The sequence below is a fragment of the Oncorhynchus keta genome, chromosome 14 (assembly GCF_023373465.1).
Source record: "Oncorhynchus keta strain PuntledgeMale-10-30-2019 chromosome 14, Oket_V2, whole genome shotgun sequence".
NCBI classification, from domain to species: Eukaryota; Metazoa; Chordata; class Actinopteri; order Salmoniformes; family Salmonidae; genus Oncorhynchus; species Oncorhynchus keta.
Genome location: NC_068434.1, coordinates 40,899,724 through 40,917,683, shown reverse-complemented (window position 1 = coordinate 40,917,683; position 17,960 = coordinate 40,899,724). Strand labels below are relative to the sequence as shown.

The following is a 17,960-nucleotide window of genomic DNA, read 5'->3' as shown; positions in this document are numbered from 1 at the left end:
GAGTTGTATGGCATTGAAGCTTGCCTGGAGGGTTGTTAACAAAGTGTCCAAAGAAGGGCCAGAAGTATACAGAATGGTGTCGTCTGCGTAGAAGTGGAACAGAGACTTACCAGCAGCAAGAGCGACCTCATTGATGTATACAGAGAACAGAGTCTGTCCAAGAATTGAACCCTGTGGCACCCCCATAGAGACTGACAGAGGTCCGGACAGCAGACCCTCCGATTTGACACACTGAACTCTATCAGAGAAGTAGTTGGTGAACCAGGCGAGGCAATCATTTGAGAAACCAATGCTGTCGAGTCTGCCGATGAGGATGTGGTGATTGACAGAGTCGAAAGCCTTGGCCAGATCAATGAATACGGCTGCACAGTAATGTTTCTTATCGATGGCGGTTAAGATATCGTTTAGGACCTTGAGCGTGGCTGAGGTGCACCCATGACCAGCTCTGAAACCAGATTGCATAGCAGAGAAGGTATGGTGAGATTCGAAATGGTCGGTAATCTGTTTGTTGACTTGGCTTTCGAAGATCTTAGAAAGGCATGGTAGGATAGATATAGGTCTGTAGCAGTTTGGGTCAAAAGTGTCCCCCCCTTTGAAGAGGGGGATGACCGCAGCTGCTTTCCAATCTGATCCTATCAGATCAGTGAAAGAATGTAAATGAGGGCAGATGGAAGGGAGCATATTCCTGGAATGAGACCTAGGAGCAATGAGTCCAGGACAGAGGAACACCATTAACATGTAACCTACAAACAGGCAGAAAACAGTCAATAGGCAGCAAACAGACCACAAACAGGCTGTAATCCTGCTGCAAAGAAGCAACAAACATGAAGCAAACAGACAGCATACAGGCTGAAAACAGGCAGTGACACTACTTCCCCTCAGCAGTGACCTCAGTCTCACCTCACGCTCAACTCTCCTATATCATGCGTGTTGGATTGCTTTTACCATTATGTAATGGGCACTAAAGCGAGGATTGATGTTATCTTTGCCCCAGGATTCCTGTATGACACTGTTAATGGTGTTGTTAACTGAATGTGCCCAGACAATACAATACACCTCACACACATACCGTACCCTATACAGAATAGGCTCCTTAGGGGTGATATAACTTTATTCCATGCCAGACAGGACTGGGTGTATTGAGGCCTGTGTTCTATTTGTACAATATATCCCTTTTGTTGGGTAGGTACTGAAACCATCACAATTCTATCGAGTGCACCTAGAGGTCTGTCATGGGCTCAGATGGCTAAGTCCACCTGAGATCTGTCTGTGCCAGACACTTTCTTGACATGTTCAAATAGTGGACTCAGTCTTTCTCCTCTCAAATGTTCTCAGGGTGCATTTAATGGGCAGTTGGAGCACAACTAGGGTTTTGCATTGAGGTTTTGTTGCCACTAAAAAGTTAGCTTGCAACAGGGTATTGGCAGAACAATTGCTGCAATGCAACAAGGCGCTGTGGCTTTTTATAGCAATAGTTTGTTACGAAAACCTGTACTGTGGTTTTTGTTTTGTGCCCGCAACTGTACTGAACATGGGCTTGCCTATACATTAAGGCGTTGTATACACACGTCAATTCATTCTATTGTTTACATTTCGGAACCTAGTCAATAATCATTTACTTTAGGTTCAACCCAGGACATCCTTGAGCAAACACTGCTTTCCAGCAAAAAAAAAAAAAACATAACAGTGAAGTCACGAATTCTGAAGAATAATAAAACCCCTTTTCCATCGCCCACTGAAAACAGTATGACATCGTTTCCTTACCTAGCCACAGATGGAGATGAAACTCAACTTGAAAAGTTCTGTCCCAATATTTCCTGTACGAGTGGTTGCATTTGCAATTAGGTAAACTCTTTCCCCCACAACTATTGCCGCATAATGCCCTTTTGGCTCACTTGCTAATTCTCTCTGCTTATAATGCCATGGATCCAAACAAGCTATTAATGGTCTGTGTTTCTTTTGTCAGACTTTTGATTTCATTTTAGCAAGCTTTACATTGGATATGATTTTGTTGTTAAGAGGTAAAGAGGAGAGTTGGCTCTGTCAGTGTTGTTGGCCTCTAATTCCAGAGTTAAACAGTGGGCATTGGGCCTAATGGATGTGGCAGGCAATAGCCTTATCTGGATAGAGCAGCCTATCTCTCTGCAGTGAGGAATAAAAATGGTGCATTATAAAATATCATGTCCCCAAATGCAGGAAATTATTATTTTTTTCTAGAAAGCTTGAATCGTGTGTGTGTGTGTGTGTGTGTGTGTGTGTGTGTGTGTGTGTGTGTGTGTGTGTGTGTGTGTGTGTGTGTGTGTGTGTGTGTGTGTGTGTGTGTGTGTGTGTGTGTGTGTGCACATGCGTGCAAGCTCGTGTCTGTGAGTGGTTAGAGTGTGTGTAGGTGGGAAGGGGTTGTCTGATTTCGTAATAGATTTTCTGTATTAAAGCATTAAGTGCCCTGTCATTGTTTTAGATAGGCCTATTTTTAAACCATGCTTGCCTTGTGTGATCATTCTTTCTTTCTACCCAAAGGTTGTGCTAATGTGCTAATGCTGTTTCTCTCCTCGACTGACAGGTTACATTCTCAATTGTGCTCAGTGTTTACATTTAGCATGGCCGCCTTGGTAGACTGGGATACACACGTGCGCACCCACACATACAACCTCAACTGCAACAAGTTAAGAACTCCTTAATGGTTAGACATTGTTGATAGTTTAAATTATTGCGGTAAGATCGGGTCAAATACGGGTCAAATGCTTCTCATTTATCTGTGGTTAAAACGTCTCGATTTCTACACACGTTTTATATGCCAAACCCTCCAGTGCCTCCCCTGTGAATAACTTTAGCAGGAAGCAGAAACACGGGTGTTGCCAGAGGCCAGTCATGGTTCTCTTAGAGGGTTGGATGATGTGTTAAGAGGGAATGAGGAGGCTTGGTGGAGACGGCAACATGCACACTGTGCAGGTGGAGCAGCAATGGCAAGAGCACTCCATGGGGACCTTCTGACTTTGTTATACCAACGTACTTACAGTGGACTCTGGAAGTGAAGTGTAGCTCCATGAAATGGCTCAGTGAAAAGGCTTATATTGCAACCCATTATAAGGAATAGGGTGCCATTTGGGATTTAGCCTTATTTGATAATCCCTAGCAGGAAGATGTAGCATCCGCTGGTTGGTTAATAGATCAAAAGCGGGATCCAGGCTCTTCTTATGCTCTCCCTCCTGTCCAACTCACAGCAAAAGCTGAGCCATGGCAAGACAACAGAGCAAATCCATAGGAAGAACAGATTAGCCTTGCTTTGTCCCCTCCAACTATGCTCCCACCACCCAAACCTCCATTCCTATTTCATGTTTTCGGCCAATAGCCATGGCTTAAGTCATTCTTTTTATAATTCTGCCTTTTGGATCGCTTTGTCACTTGTAAAACCACTTACATTTTTTTTTTTTAAGAAAGAAAAGTTGGGTGTAAGAAATCAAGAGGGTTTAGTTTAATATGTCCTGTCAACGGTGCTCTGCCTGTAAACAAGGGGTGGCATGACAAAGTGCCAAAGCGCGGGTCTGTCTCTCAGGCACACCACCTGTCGTGGACGGTTAGTCCTCAAGAAAATGTGCCTCTCCGATGCTAGAGATATCGGGACCTGCTAACTCTCTTTAGCATATTACTCGCTTCTGTGACATCATTAGTAATGACCTTCTCTGCTATCTCTTCACCCCATGCTCTGTCAATTGCCATATATTTGCAAGGGAGTTATGAATTATGTTTGTGTCTCACTACACATTGTGACTGGTGCTGGCTGGCTGTAGTAGTGATTGGAGAACTTTCAAAGAATCTACTTGTCCCTTAAGGATGTAATCATGTCTACAGAGATGTCTGTTAATAAAAAAACATTTCCCATCAGAATTTGAATTTGTTTGGACGATAGCAGTGGACCGAGTTTCAACAACATTTGTGCTGTAAAATCAATTTGGGAGACTAAAGGGATATACTATACGCAGTCTTCGCAAACTGAGCCGACGGAGATCCGTTTGCGTCGCTCTCTACTTAGTTCTACGTACATTTGTGCGTTTTGAATATTTTTAAACGTGACGCAAACAGACCTCCATCGGCTCCATTTGCGTAGACTGTGTAGAGCCCTTAACAGGTGACTGAGGTTGTTTGTTAGCATCATTGATACACTAGTCTTCAGAGCCATAATGTAGACCGTATTCATAATTGTGGCGATGAAAGTGTATCTTGAGTACTTTTCTCTATCTCACCCACAAGCAACAGCATTATCTGGACAGAATCCAGATATTAAAATGGAATTCGACAATATAAAGAAATGTATTGAAATTAGTAGCAATCAACTAAATGTATTGAACTTATTAGATGTTTATTTTATTTGCCCAAGATGCAACGGCACAGGACAAACAGATTTCCCGCATGGAATGGCCTTCATTTCTCAGAACTAGAATAGACTGATGAGTTTCAGAAGAAAGTCCTTTGTTTCTGGCCATTTTGAGCCTGTAATTGAACCCACAAATGCTTATACTCCAGATACTCAACTAGTCTCAAGAAGGCCAGTTTTATTGCAGTTTTATTGCTTCTTTAATCAGACAACCGTTTTCAGCTATGCTAACATAATTGCAAAAGGGTCTTCTGATGATCAATTAGGTTTAATTATTATGTGATTAAACTGATCATGTAAACATTAGTTAACTAGGAAGTTGGGGCATCACGGAAAATGTTGAGATTACACAGTTATAATTTTCCGAATATAACTCTTCAGATATTTTAATGTCTAATCAATTGGTCTTCTATTAATGAATTATTACCTCATCAGTTCTCATTACTGAACATCGCAAACCCTTGGATATCTGCACAGACCTTAGTTTCCATAATGAATCAGCAATATACAAATTGGCTAAATTATTTATTTACTAACTAACTAATCACAGAAATACATACAAAACAAACAGTAGATATTGGTTACTAACAATGATCGAAAAACCCCTAGTGGGGTATGCCGATAAGATGGCTTGGTAGACAAAAGAAAGGGGTGGGGACTGAGAAAGAGCGGGAAAGACTAAATGGATTCACTACACACAGTCGATAATTATATTCATTGATATGCTAATCCTTTGCACATGAACGTCCACTCATTCGAGAATAATTGGAATGTATATATTTACGACCCATGTCGTTGTTGTCTTCTCTGTTGGAAACCTCAATCATCCTGTAGAGTTCATCAGACTCTCTGGTTAACTTTCCCAGAAGTCACAATGTACTTTGTGGTTGTAGGTGGTTAGAATGGTTACTTCAGAGTACCATTAAATAATGTTCTCATAAAATAGATGCTTCAGCAGTTGTCGTTATTCTCGTTCTAGACTTATGTAATTTCTAGCTGCAGACTAGTAATTATACGTCAAAGATGTGCTCTTATTCTGTAGTGATCTATAGTCTCGGAGTTTAACCATTTCCAGCTGTGTAGCCAAAACTACAGCTGTATTATCTCCGTAGCCTATAGAATTGTAGCCAATCCAACTTGGGGACTCCGTCCCGGCGTTCCCTGACTTTAATGTATATTTCGTAGGAAGTGGGTTTTATCCTCTGTTGAAGAAGGGGCCATTCTATGACGCCTAATGTGATGTCTTAGCTCATTGGGGTATGGCCACTGACTAGTTAATCTTTATAGGAAAATCCGTACTCTCATTTAGAAGGTTAACATTACATGACATATTTCACAAATATTTTCATGTTTAATCACATGTGTTTTACAATGAATATATGTAAACCTGACAGCTGGGAAATGTACACTTTAAGAGATACAGTTATGTGTGTTCCCTGTGCTTCATGAGATCACCAAATGAAACAAACCTGTCATGACTGCCTCTTAAGTGTCCACGGACCGTTCCCACATTCTCAAAAGTAGAAATATTGTTTAGTTCTCCCATTTTGGGAATTAGGAGTTTTGAACTAAGATAAGCACTTTGTTCTGGTAGACTCTTTCCCTCAATACTGCATGGCAGATTCAAATCTGAAACCTGTGATAACGAAACGGAGAAAACTGAATTTTAAATAAATGGAATTAAGCAAAAAATAAAACCGATTCTATAGGGCCCTTATTAATCCATCCATTTATATATATGTTTTATTTATTTAACCTTTATATAACTAGGCATGTCAGTTAAGAACAAATTCTTATTTACAATGACGGTCTACCAAAAGGCAAAAGGCCTCCTGTGGGGACGGGGGCTAGGATTAACAATTAAAAATAAAATAAAAATATAGGACAAAGCCCACATCACGACGAGACACCACAACCCTACATAAAGAGAGATCTAAGACAACAACACAGCATGGTAGCAACACAACATGACAACAACATGGTAGCAACACAACATGGTAGCAGCACAAAACATGGTACAAACATTATTGGGCACAGACAACAGCACAAAGGGAAAGAAGGTAGAGGCAACAATATGTTGCGTGAAGCAGCCACAACTGTCAGTAAGAGTTTCCATGAAGATAAATGGAGATAAAACTGTCCAATTTGTGTGTTTGTTGCAGCTTGTTCCAGTCACTAGCTGCAGAAAACTGAAAAGAGGAGCGACTCAGGGATGTGTGTGCTTTGGGGACCTTTAACAGAATGTGACTGGCAGGATGGGTGTTGTATGTGGAGGATGAGGGCTGCAGTAGATATCTCAGATAGGGGGGAGTGAGGCCTAAGAGGGTTTTATTAATAAGCATCAACGGGTGGGTCTTGTGGCGGGTGTACAGAGATGACCAGTTTAGAGAGTATAGACTGCAGTGATGTTTCCTATAAAGAGCATTGGTGGAAAATCTGATGGCCGAATGATAATGACCATTTAGCCGCTCGAGAGCACCCTTACCTGTCAATCCATAAATTACATCTCTGTAACCTAGCATGGGTAGGATGGTCATCTGAATCAGGATTAGTTTGGAAGCTGGGGTGAAAGTGGAACGATTACGATAGAGGAAACCAAGTCTAGATTTAACTTTAGCCTGACGCTTTGATATGTGCTGAGAGAAGGACAGTGTACTACCTCATGAACATTGAGAAAGACGTGGGGTATAGGATCGAGCCTTGGGGTACTCCCTTGGTGACAGGCAGTGGCTGAGACAGCAGATGTTCTGACTTTATACACTGCACTCTTTGAGAGGTAGTTAGCAAACCAGGCCAAAGACCCCTCAGAAACACCAATACTCCTTAGCCGGCCCACAAGAATGGAATGGTCTACCTTATCAAAAGCTTTAGCCAAGTCAATAAAAATAGCAGCACAACATTGCTTAGAATCAAGGGCAATTGTGACATCATTGAGGACATTTAAGGTTGCAGTGACACATCCATAACCTGAGTGGAAACCAGATTGCATACCCAAGAGAATACAATAGACATCAAGAAGCCAATCAGTTGATTACTGACAAGTACTTCCAACACTTTTGGCAACATAGAAATAGGCCTATTACAGTTAGGATCAGCTTGATCTCTCTCTTTTAAATAAAATATGCACCGTGGCTGCCTTCTAAGCAATGGGAACCTCCTCAGAGAGGAGAGACAGGTTAAAAAGGTCAGAGATAGGCTTGGCGATGACAGGGGCAGAAACCTTAAAGAAGAAAGGGTCTAAACCATCTGACCCAAATGTTTTTTGGGGGGTCAAGTTTATGGAGCTTCTTTAGCACCTCAGACTCGGTGACCGCCTGCAGGGCAAAACATTGTAGAGGGGCAGGGGAAAAGGAGGCAGGAGAATCGGGGCTAGTTACATTAGAAGGGGTGGGAGATGAGGAAATGTTGGACGGGCAAGGAGGCATTGCTGAGTCAAATAGGAATCCTGTGCTCCTTGTCAGTAACAATGACATCATCAACTTTAAGGGACATGGGCAGCAGTAAGGAGGAGGGTTTATTCTCCAGGTCTTTAACCATTTTCCAGAACTTCTTGGGGTTAGACCCACAGAGAGAGAACTGCTCCTTAAAGTAACTAACCTTGGCCTTCCAGATAGCCTAAGTGCACTTATTTCTCATTTGCCTGAACGAGAGCCAGTCAGCCTGAGTGTGCGTGTGCCGAGCCTTTCGCCAAATGGAATTCTTGAGGTGGAGTAACTCTGCAAGATCACGGTTGAACCAGGGGCTGAACCTGTTTTTAATTCTCATTTTCTTTATGGGGTTGTGTTTGTTTACAATACCACTGAAAATCAAAAAATAAGGTCCAAGCGTCTTTGACAGCTGATTCTATACCAATTTAGGCCAGGTCATGAAGGAAGGCTTGCTCATTAAAGTTTTTTAGCAAGCGGCTATGACAAAGAGTGAAAATAATATGGCATCACAACAAACCTGCCAAGAGAGGGTCACCCACCAAAACTAATGGACCAGGAAAGGAGGGCATTATTCAGAGAGGCAACAAAGAGACCAAAGATCACCCTGAAGGAGCTGCAAAGCTCCACAGCGGAGATTGGAGTATCTGTCCATAGGACCACTTTAAGCCGTATACTCCACAGAATTGGGCTTTATGGAAGAGTGACCAGAAAAAAAATCCTTTGCTTTAAGAAAACAATAGCCAGACACTTTTGGTGTTTGCCAAAGGGCATGTGGGAGACTCCCCAAACATATGAAAGAAGGTACTCTGGTCAGATGAGAATAAAATGTAGCTTTTTGGCCATCAAGGAAAACCCTATGTTTGGCACAAACCCAACACCTCACATCACCCTGAGAACACCATCCCCACAGTGAAGAATGGTGGTGGCAGCATCATGCTGTGGGGATGTTTTTCATAGGCAGGGACTGGGAAACTGGACAGAATTGAAGGAATGATGGATGGCGTGAAATGCAGGGAAATTCTTGAGGGAAATCTGTTTGACTGGGACGAAGGTTCACCTTCCAGCAGGACAATGCCCATAAGCATACTGCTAAAGCAACACTCGAGTGGTTAAAAGGGAAATATTTAAATGTCTTGTAATGACCTAGTCAAAGCCCAGACCTCAATCCAGTTGAGAATCTGTAGTATGACTTAAAATTGCTGGAAAAGGTGGCTCTACAAAATATTTACTTTTTTGGGGGGGGGGGTGAATAGTTATGCACGCTCAAGTTTTGTGTTTTTTTTTGGTCTTATTTCTTGTTTGTTTCACAATAAAAAAAAATATTTTGTATTTTCAAAGTGGTAGGCGTGTTGTGTAAATGAAATGATACAACCATTCCCCCAACATCCATTTTAATTTCAGGTTGTAAGGTAACAAAATAGGAAAAATGCCATGGGGGGTGAATACTTTCGCAAGCCACTGTAGAATAAAGCTCAATAAAAAATTAAACGACTTGGGGCTAGCCATTGTAAGTTCAGAGTCGCTCGCTCAACAGTGCGTGTGTGCTGGAGGCAAACGAAAGCTCGGGAGTGTGGCGGGGGTACCTGTACCAGACAGGGGGAGACAGGCCAGGGCAGACGGTGAACAGATCGCCAGGTGGAATCCAAGCAGCAGTGCAGCAGGCAACAGGAGTAGGTGTCACACCCACTTGGGAGAAGCTTTTTTCTGGATGCAGATTACTTGTAGAAAATCCCAGGGGATGGTTTCTGAACAGCAGGAGGGGGCTTCAAAGGCCTCCAGTTCCAGGTTGGATGGTGTTTTCAGCTTTGTTTGTTTGCCAGAGCATTTGCTGTATGGCTTGGAAATAGGAATCTTTGGTAGTTCAAATCCTTCCTGGTAATTTTGTCCAAAATCAGGTTGTAGGTTTGGAGTTTTGATTTGGAGTGAAGGTTATGTTGTGGAGGGTAGTATGCTGTATATGTCCTTGCCGACAAATATACGTTTATCTTAATCGAATCTTTTGTTAAATAAAACATGCTGAAAAATGTGAGCTCACATGCAGCTGTCTCTCTCTCTCTCTCTCTCTCTCTCTCTCTCTCTCTCTCTATCTCTCTCACATTAATATATGTTAATATCCACATTAATATCCATGTTCCCTGCAGTTATTTAGTGTGGAGTTGAATTGTTATTTATTCAAAACTCTGATATGCTGTGCAGTAAATGTGCTGTTATGACTCAATGAGCATGTCAGATTAGGCTGCATTTATCATGTATTGTTGTGTGCAGGAGAGGAGAGCGGGATGGGGGGTGTTAAGAGACTCGGTATGTGTCCCAAATTGCACCATATTCCCTATATAGTGCACTACTTTTGACCAGAGTAGTATTCTATATAGGGAATAGGGTACCATTTTCTGTCATAAACCCCCATGTTGCATCTTTTCTTTAATCCTGTGTTTGGGAAGCCTGCAGGCTATCAAGGCTCTGAAAAGGAGGAAAGAAAACACACATGACAGATCCTTAAGCCCATGACTCAGATACAAAATGGAAGCCTTTAACAATTCTAAACTGTGTGACAGGTCTGCATAGATTTCAGTTGGCGAGTTTTGCGCTTCGCCACTAAGAGGATTTCAGAATAGGGAGAGTCCATTCGTACAGACACACTTTAATGTGCTTGTTCTAAAAAATATGCTGCGTTTGCATTGTGCTAGCTGTGCTTGTGTCACTGTGGTATATGTACTATTATTGTGTCATGGTTACTGTACATACTAGAGTATTCTTTTGAAGCGGGTCTGATGTTAAGCTTGTTAGTGGGGATTATGTTGCTCTAGGCAACTATTTTTCTTGTTCGCACTATTTTGCATCACGCACAACAGAATCCTAAGAGAGGCCTAGGGGACTGCCTATTTCATCTGTGATGCATTTTCAATACCCAGCATAGAGTAAAGGGAGAACAGAATAACACTAGACACACTGATTGGAGCAGTGTGTCAGGCCACCATAAAAACCAAATGTATTTTTAAAATTGTATTTTGGGAAACCATTGATCAATACTACCAGACAGACTTTCTAAATATTTGATCAGATCCCACCCTCCTCCCCTTTAAATATGTTGTTAGGATCTCTCAACTATGGTTAGCACATTCCAAGGACTGAGAACTAGAGGTCCTGTAAATGTTCCTGGCACTTGTGCTGTGATCTCTAAATAACACCTGATCTAACAAGATCACTTATTGGCTGTTTCTTTCCACTATGCAGGTCTGAAGGTGCGTGAGGTGCTAATCAACGTGTCCCGTCAGCAGGTGGAGGACTTCCACGGCCCCGAGGACTACTGGTGTCTGTGTGTGGCCTGGAGCCACCTGGGCACCTCCAAGAGCCGCAAGGCCACGGTACACATCGCATGTGAGTAGCCTACATAGCAATGCACATTTTAGTTTTTGCGCTAGCGCTAACATACTTGATTCAACCAATCAACAAGCCTTTAGTATAATCAGGTATGTTAGTGCTAGAGCACAGAACCAGACTTTGGAAACACTGACCCATAGAATTAGAATGAATAGATCAGGTGTCTCCATTCAGGTCAATTTTGCCATCATGGGTGGACTGGTGGCCATTTTGAGTTTTGCCAGGAGGTTGCCGGTAGAATTGTCATGGTTAGAGGTTCGATCCCCATCCTACTCATTATATTTATATGGTAATACCACAGTCTCACATTACAGTGAATGGACAAAACTGCACTGCAGGAGTAAATAGATTAAAGCAGAGTGCAACGTAGAGAAAAAATGATGTCCTTGGCATATACTGTAAAGCTTCATGGGCATATTATAAAGTATATGTACTCATCAGCCAGTGCAGTCTATCCTCCAAATTACCTTGGGAACCTGCAGGCAGATGAAGGAAGGAAGGAAGGAAGGAAGGAAGGAAGGAAGGAAGGAAGGAAGGAAGGAAGGAAGGAGATGAGCTCCCAATTCATCCATCCCCCCAGCCTGTTTCTCACTCGTAAGGTTGATACTGTGTCCAAACCAAGGGCAGGGCCAGGCAGGGAGAGTGGCAGTGGCAAGTGGTGTTAGTGATGGGGAGATTGAGGGCAGGCTGGACATGGCACGGACTGACAGCACGGCGTTCTCTCCCCACACAGACCTGAGGAAGAACTTTGAGCAGGACCCCCAGGGGAAGGAAGTGCCAATCAAAGGGATGATCGTGCTGCATTGCCGCCCCCCAGAGGGAGTGCCCACGGCAGAGGTAAGACCCCAGCTTCCCAGTCCTTAACACTTAACACCCCTCCAACAAGATGAGAGCCTCTCTGTGCAGGGGAACAGCTTACCTTACACTCCAGGCTGTTGAAATACTCTAGATTTGAACATTTCAACTCTTTGCAGCAAGGGGGAAACTGTCTGCTTTGAAAATATATATCTTCCCAACTGTGTAAATGGGAGAGGTAGGCACTGTGTAAATGGGAGAGGTAGGCACTGTGTAAATGGGAGAGGTAGGCACTGTGTAAATGGGAGAGGTAGGCACTGTGTAAATGGGAGAGGTAGGCACTGTGTAAATGGGAGAGGTAGGCACTGTGTAAATGGGAGAGGTAGGCACTGTGTAAATGGGAGAGGTAGGCACTGTGTAAATGGGAGAGGTAGGCACTGTGTAAATGGGAGAGGTAGGCACTGTGTAAATGGGAGAGGTAGGCACTGTGTAAATGGGAGAGGTAGGCACTGTGTAAATGGGAGGCACTGTGTAAATGGGAGAGGTAGGCACTGTGTAAATGGGAGAGGTAGGCACTGTGTAAATGGGAGAGGTAGGCACTGTGTAAATGGGAGAGGTAGGCACTGTGTAAATGGGAGAGGTAGGCACTGTGTAAATGGGAGAGGTAGGCACTGTGTAAATGGGAGAGGTAGGCACTGTGTAAATGGGAGAGGTAGGCACTGTGTAAATGGGAGAGGTAGGCACTGTGTAAATGGGAGAGGTAGGCACTGTGTAAATGGGAGAGGTAGGCACTGTGTAAATGGGAGAGGTAGGCACTGTGTAAATGGGAGAGGTAGGCACTGTGTAAATGGGAGAGGTAGGCACTGTGTAAATGGGAGAGGTAGGCACTGTGTAAATGGGAGAGGTAGGCACTGTGTAAATGGGAGAGGTAGGCACTGTGTAAATGGGAGAGGTAGGCACTGTGTAAATGGGAGAGGTAGGCACTGTGTAAATGGGAGAGGTAGGCACTGTGTAAATGGGAGAGGTAGGCACTGTGTAAATGGGAGAGGTAGGCACTGTGTAAATGGGAGAGGTAGGCATACACTACACACTGTGATTTGTTATAATGACAATGTTCTTGTTGGATGCACCTATCTTTTGTTGATGTTAATTGCTAAAAAAAGAACATCGCTCCAATTTGAATAATCGTAATGGTTCTAGTTTCTTACAGTATATGCAATGGGTGCATGGCCCATGAGCACTATGCACATGTTTTATATAGTTTGGTGTCTATTCATTGAGTAGCATTTTGATCACTGGTCAGTAGTTCAATCAGATTTCAACCAAAAAACAGATAAGATGTTTGGGGTTTTTTTGACGTTGAAAAGAACCCCAGGCTGCAGTGACGCCACATCACTACGATGCAGTACCTTAGACCGCTGCGCCACTCAGGAGCCCACACCTTAATGTGAGATGAAACACATTGAACTGACTCGGCCTGGGTTCCAATTTCTATGACACAAATAAATACTGAAAAATTGCAGGGCTCCGTCCCCTATTCCCTATATAGTGTACTACTTTTGACCAGGGCCCATGATGCACTATATAGGGAATAGGGTACCATTTGGGAAGCGCTCGCACAGGGTGAGTGTTTCAAATGTAATTGGACACAAATGGTGAAAAAAAACCCACATTGGATTAAAACAAAGAAAAGCACTCTGGCGTGCTGCTGTGCGAGTACTTGTAAGACATGCTATTTTCATTACTGCTTTTGATTCATTTAGCCTATTTAAGTGAAACTGTAGAAAAGGAACTAAACTTAGCTTGTTAAACTCGGTGTTATTCCATTGTGTAAAACAAAATGGATATTACATTCCAAATGTAATTGCATTCCTTTCATGTTAGTTTCTCCCACAATACACAAACTTTACTGTTCACATCAATCAAAGGGAGTAATTGTAAATGGGTGAATTTCCACTTTTTGGGCGTATAAAGAATTCAATGTTAGCCACCTTGATGGGGAGTATGTATGTACTCCGTTGAATTCATGTTTGGGAAAGGTACTCTATACTTAACTATATTATATTATACTTAGCTATATAAGTTAGCATATAGCAGCAACCCCATACATTCAGCCTTATGTGCCCTTATGCTTCTAATTCCCTAGCCCTGCTCCCTCTGTTGTTCCCTCACAGTTCCTCCAAGCAGGGCCGGATCTAGCCTTTTGGGGGCCCTAAGAGAGATTTTGGTCGGGCCCCCTAGCAGTTGGGGGCTGTAAGCGGCTGCTTGTGTCGCTTATGCCTGGAACCGGCCCTGCATCCAAGACAGCAAATGATGAGCCAAGCAATTACATTCCCAAGCTTGGTCAGGCAGTGTAGTGAAGAGCTCTCCCTGCTCCCTCTATTTATTTCCTTAAGATAAGACAGATCTAGGTGGAATAGGAATGTGCTGCAGCCACATTGCTCAGGGGAGAAGAGGTAGCATTTGGGATGCAACTTGGAGGCGGGCCAGCTACACAACCCCACTTTGTGTTCCCTTATCTTTTTTGATTAACCTCCTGGCTGGTGACCACAGCAGCGGTGGCGATAGCTCCATCACAGCCCTCCCCTGTCTGTATGTATGTCAGGTTCACACAGACATGAACACACAGAGGCAAGTTCAAAGCCTTTGATTTGGCTCAATCTGTGTGTGTGTGCTCGTGGATTACTAACACATTTGGTGGTGGCATCCAACACAGTCTTCAGTAAGCCCCCACGTTATCTTCCTGTCCCTGGGGCTTGTCTTTCAGAGTTGTTTAATCCATGTAATTGTCTTGATCAGATATACAACAATTTAAAAAGTTGCCCCACCCACACTGTCACAGGCTACGCCACTGGCATCTACGGACCTTCCATGGCTCCTCAGCACTGTTGGCTGAAGGGGAGCACGACGAACTCTGTGTGTGTCCCAAATGGCATCATATTTCCTAGTGATTGGGGAAAAAAATTGATACAGTTACATATTGGGATATTATTGTTGATGATATATTGTATTGTTTTGACAATATCGCAATATTATTTTTACGCTAGTTGGCTATACCTGCACCTTAACTCATTCATAGCTTGTTCTCCATGTTATTTTAAAATACAGAGCCAATTTGTTTTCAGCACTTTTTACTTTTACTTTGTACATTTGATTTCTCAGCCACATAGTGAACATTGAATCGTAATAAAATCACAGTATGGAATCGCAATACATATAGAATCATGAGAATCGCAATACATATCGTATCGGCACCTAAGTATCGTGATAATATAATTTTGTGAGGTCCCTGGCCATTCCCAGCCCTACTATTTCCTACTATTTGACGACTAATGTAGTGCATTTCTTTTGACTAGGGCCCATAGGGATCTGGACAAAAGCAGTTCACTATATAGGAAGTACGGTGCCATTTGGACACACCCTGTGAAATCCTCAGAGAATCAGCCATGACTCGATGACTCAGCATTTCTATGCTCTTACCTGTTTAAAAACTTTAGAGTGCTATTACCTGTTTAAGCACTTTAGAGTGTGTCACCTTGAAACTACAGTAACTCCACAGGAGAGTAGGGAAGGGACAAAGACCCAGTCGTACGGTAGTGTCACCCAGAAAAGAAAAGCTGCACACTCTCAGAGCCAATGCAATACATTTATCAACACTTCCACAGCTATGCTGCTGAGTGTCACCCACCCATATGTCTCTAAAGGCGTCTGGGGGCTAGGTTCGTATTGCTCCTAACGTCTGTGCCTCGCATACTCCCTAAAAAAGGCTGCTTGAAAAATGAGAAAAAAATTGCAATAGTCCTGTTTGTCTCTGTTGAGATGCCGTAACCAGTTTACACTTCCTCAAAAATAGACTGAATTAATATAAGATAGGTCAAGAAATATGTAATGAATTTATCATTTTTGGTGCACTATTTCTCAATTGAAGAAATGTGCATGAAAATGAGTCATCTCTCGTTGAACGACAACAAACATAATTGAATAATCTTTACTGTTGACCAATCACTGATGAAGCAGCGTAGACTTATGCTCCACAAATTGTTGTCATAATATACACAAACTGTTTTGGATTGGAAGCATGAGGAAGACTTACTTGTCACCCACCCACCCAGGTCTCTGATTGCATCTACACTATATATACAAAAGTATGTGTACACCCCTTCAGATTAGTGGATTCGGCTATTTCAGCCACATCCGTTGCTGACAGGTGTTTAAAATCGAGCACACCACCATGCAATCTCCATAGACAAACATTGGTAGTAGAATGGCCTTACTGAAGACCTCAGTAACTTTCAACGCGGCACCGTCATAGGATGCCACCTTTCCAACAAGTCAGTTTGTCAAATTTCTGCCCTGCTAGAGCTGCCCTGGACAACTGTAAGTGCTGTTATTGTGAAGTGGAAACGTCTAGGTGCAACAACGGTTCAGCCACGAAGTGGTAGGCCACACAAGTTCATAGAACGCAACTGCCTAGTGCTGAAGCGTGTAGCGAGTAAAAAATTATATGTCCTCGGTTGCAACACTCACTACCGAGTTCCAAACTGCCTCTGGAAGCAACGTCCGCATAAGAACTGTTAATTTGGAGCTTAGTGAAATGGGTTTCCATGGCCGAGCAGCCCACACAAGCCTAAGATCACCATGGGCAAATCCAAGTGTCAGCAGGAGTGGTTTAAAACTCGCTGCCATTGGATGCTGGAGCAGTTTAAACGCGTTCTCTGGAGAGATGAATCACGCTTCACCACCTGGCAGGCTGATGGACGATTCTAGGTTTGGCGGATGCCAGGAGAACGCTACCTGACCCAATGCATTGTCAACTGTAAAGTTTGGTGGATGAGGAATAATGTTCTGGGGCTGTTTTTCATGGTTCAGGCTAGTCCGCTTAGTTCCAGTGAAGGGATGACATTCAATGACATTCTAGATGATTCTGTGCTTCCAACTTTGTGGGAACAGTTTATGGAAGGCCCTTTCCTGTTTCAGCATGACATTGCCCCCATGCACAAAGCAAGGCCCATACAGAAATGGTTTGTCGAGATCGGTGTGGAAGAACTTGACTGACCTGCACAGAGCCCTGACCTCAACCCAATCGAACACCTTTGGAATTAATTATTACTCCGACTGTGAGCCATGCCTAATTGCCCAACATCAGTGCCCGACCTCACGAATGCTCTTGTAGCTGAATGGAAGCAAGTCCCCACAGCAATGTTCCAACATCTAGTGGAAAGCAGAAAAGGGGGGGACCAACTCCATATTAAAGCTGTGATTTTGGAATGAGATGTTCGATGAGCAGGTGTCCACATACTATTGGTCATGTAGTGTATCTTTATCTCAGTTTGACATGGCGACAGCTAATCTTTCTGGGGTCCAAACACACAACAAAAATACATTACAGACATAAGACTTTACTGTCACCCACCCAAGCCTCTGGCTCCTCTCTGCTCCAGGAGATTAGAGGTCCTCCCTTGCCCACAGTCCTCCCAAGCCCCAGACCCCCACAGATACACACAGCTTCAACCTGAAGAATATGACCATCACTCCGTTGGCTCAATCTTCATCATAATGAAATCACAGGACCCCCTTGTGTCTGTGTGGGGGCCCTGGAAACCTGCTGTCTGTCAAGCCTGTAACACTGATAACCGCATCCTAATTGAAACAAATGTGCCAATTAGGTAATTCATCTCTCACATCCTCCGCCACACACTTACAGAGCTAATTTGTCCCGCCACAGTTTCTCTTCTTCCTTCTGCCGGGCGTATCTTTTCATCATTACCCTAAGGCTGTTAGCAGCGGCAGGCGACAGCCCGGGAATGTAGAGCAAGTGCTACAGATCAGCAGTGAGGGCCAGGCAGATTGTGCCACTCTTTAATTGCCTCTTTCAACTTGCAAATTTCCCCTGATCAAATTGAAATAAATACATGAAGAGGAAAATACTCTTCTGCCACCGCCACTGTCGCGTCATCCAGTCGGCTCTCATCCAGTGATACATT

At 43.3% G+C, this 17,960-nt stretch overlaps 1 protein-coding gene across 3 annotated transcripts in view; it reads left to right on the top strand.

The window, feature by feature from the left end:
* unc5db (unc-5 netrin receptor Db) overlaps window positions 1-17,960 on the top strand; it is a 216,976-nt gene that overhangs the window by 159,123 nt on the left and 39,893 nt on the right. For all 3 annotated transcript variants that reach the window (XM_035786081.2, XM_035786080.2, XM_035786082.2), the window contains exons 3-4: window positions 11,035-11,178; window positions 11,915-12,018. In XM_035786081.2, the coding sequence (XP_035641974.2) occupies window positions 11,035-11,178; window positions 11,915-12,018 (248 nt within the window). The remainder of the gene's footprint in view (window positions 1-11,034; window positions 11,179-11,914; window positions 12,019-17,960) is intronic.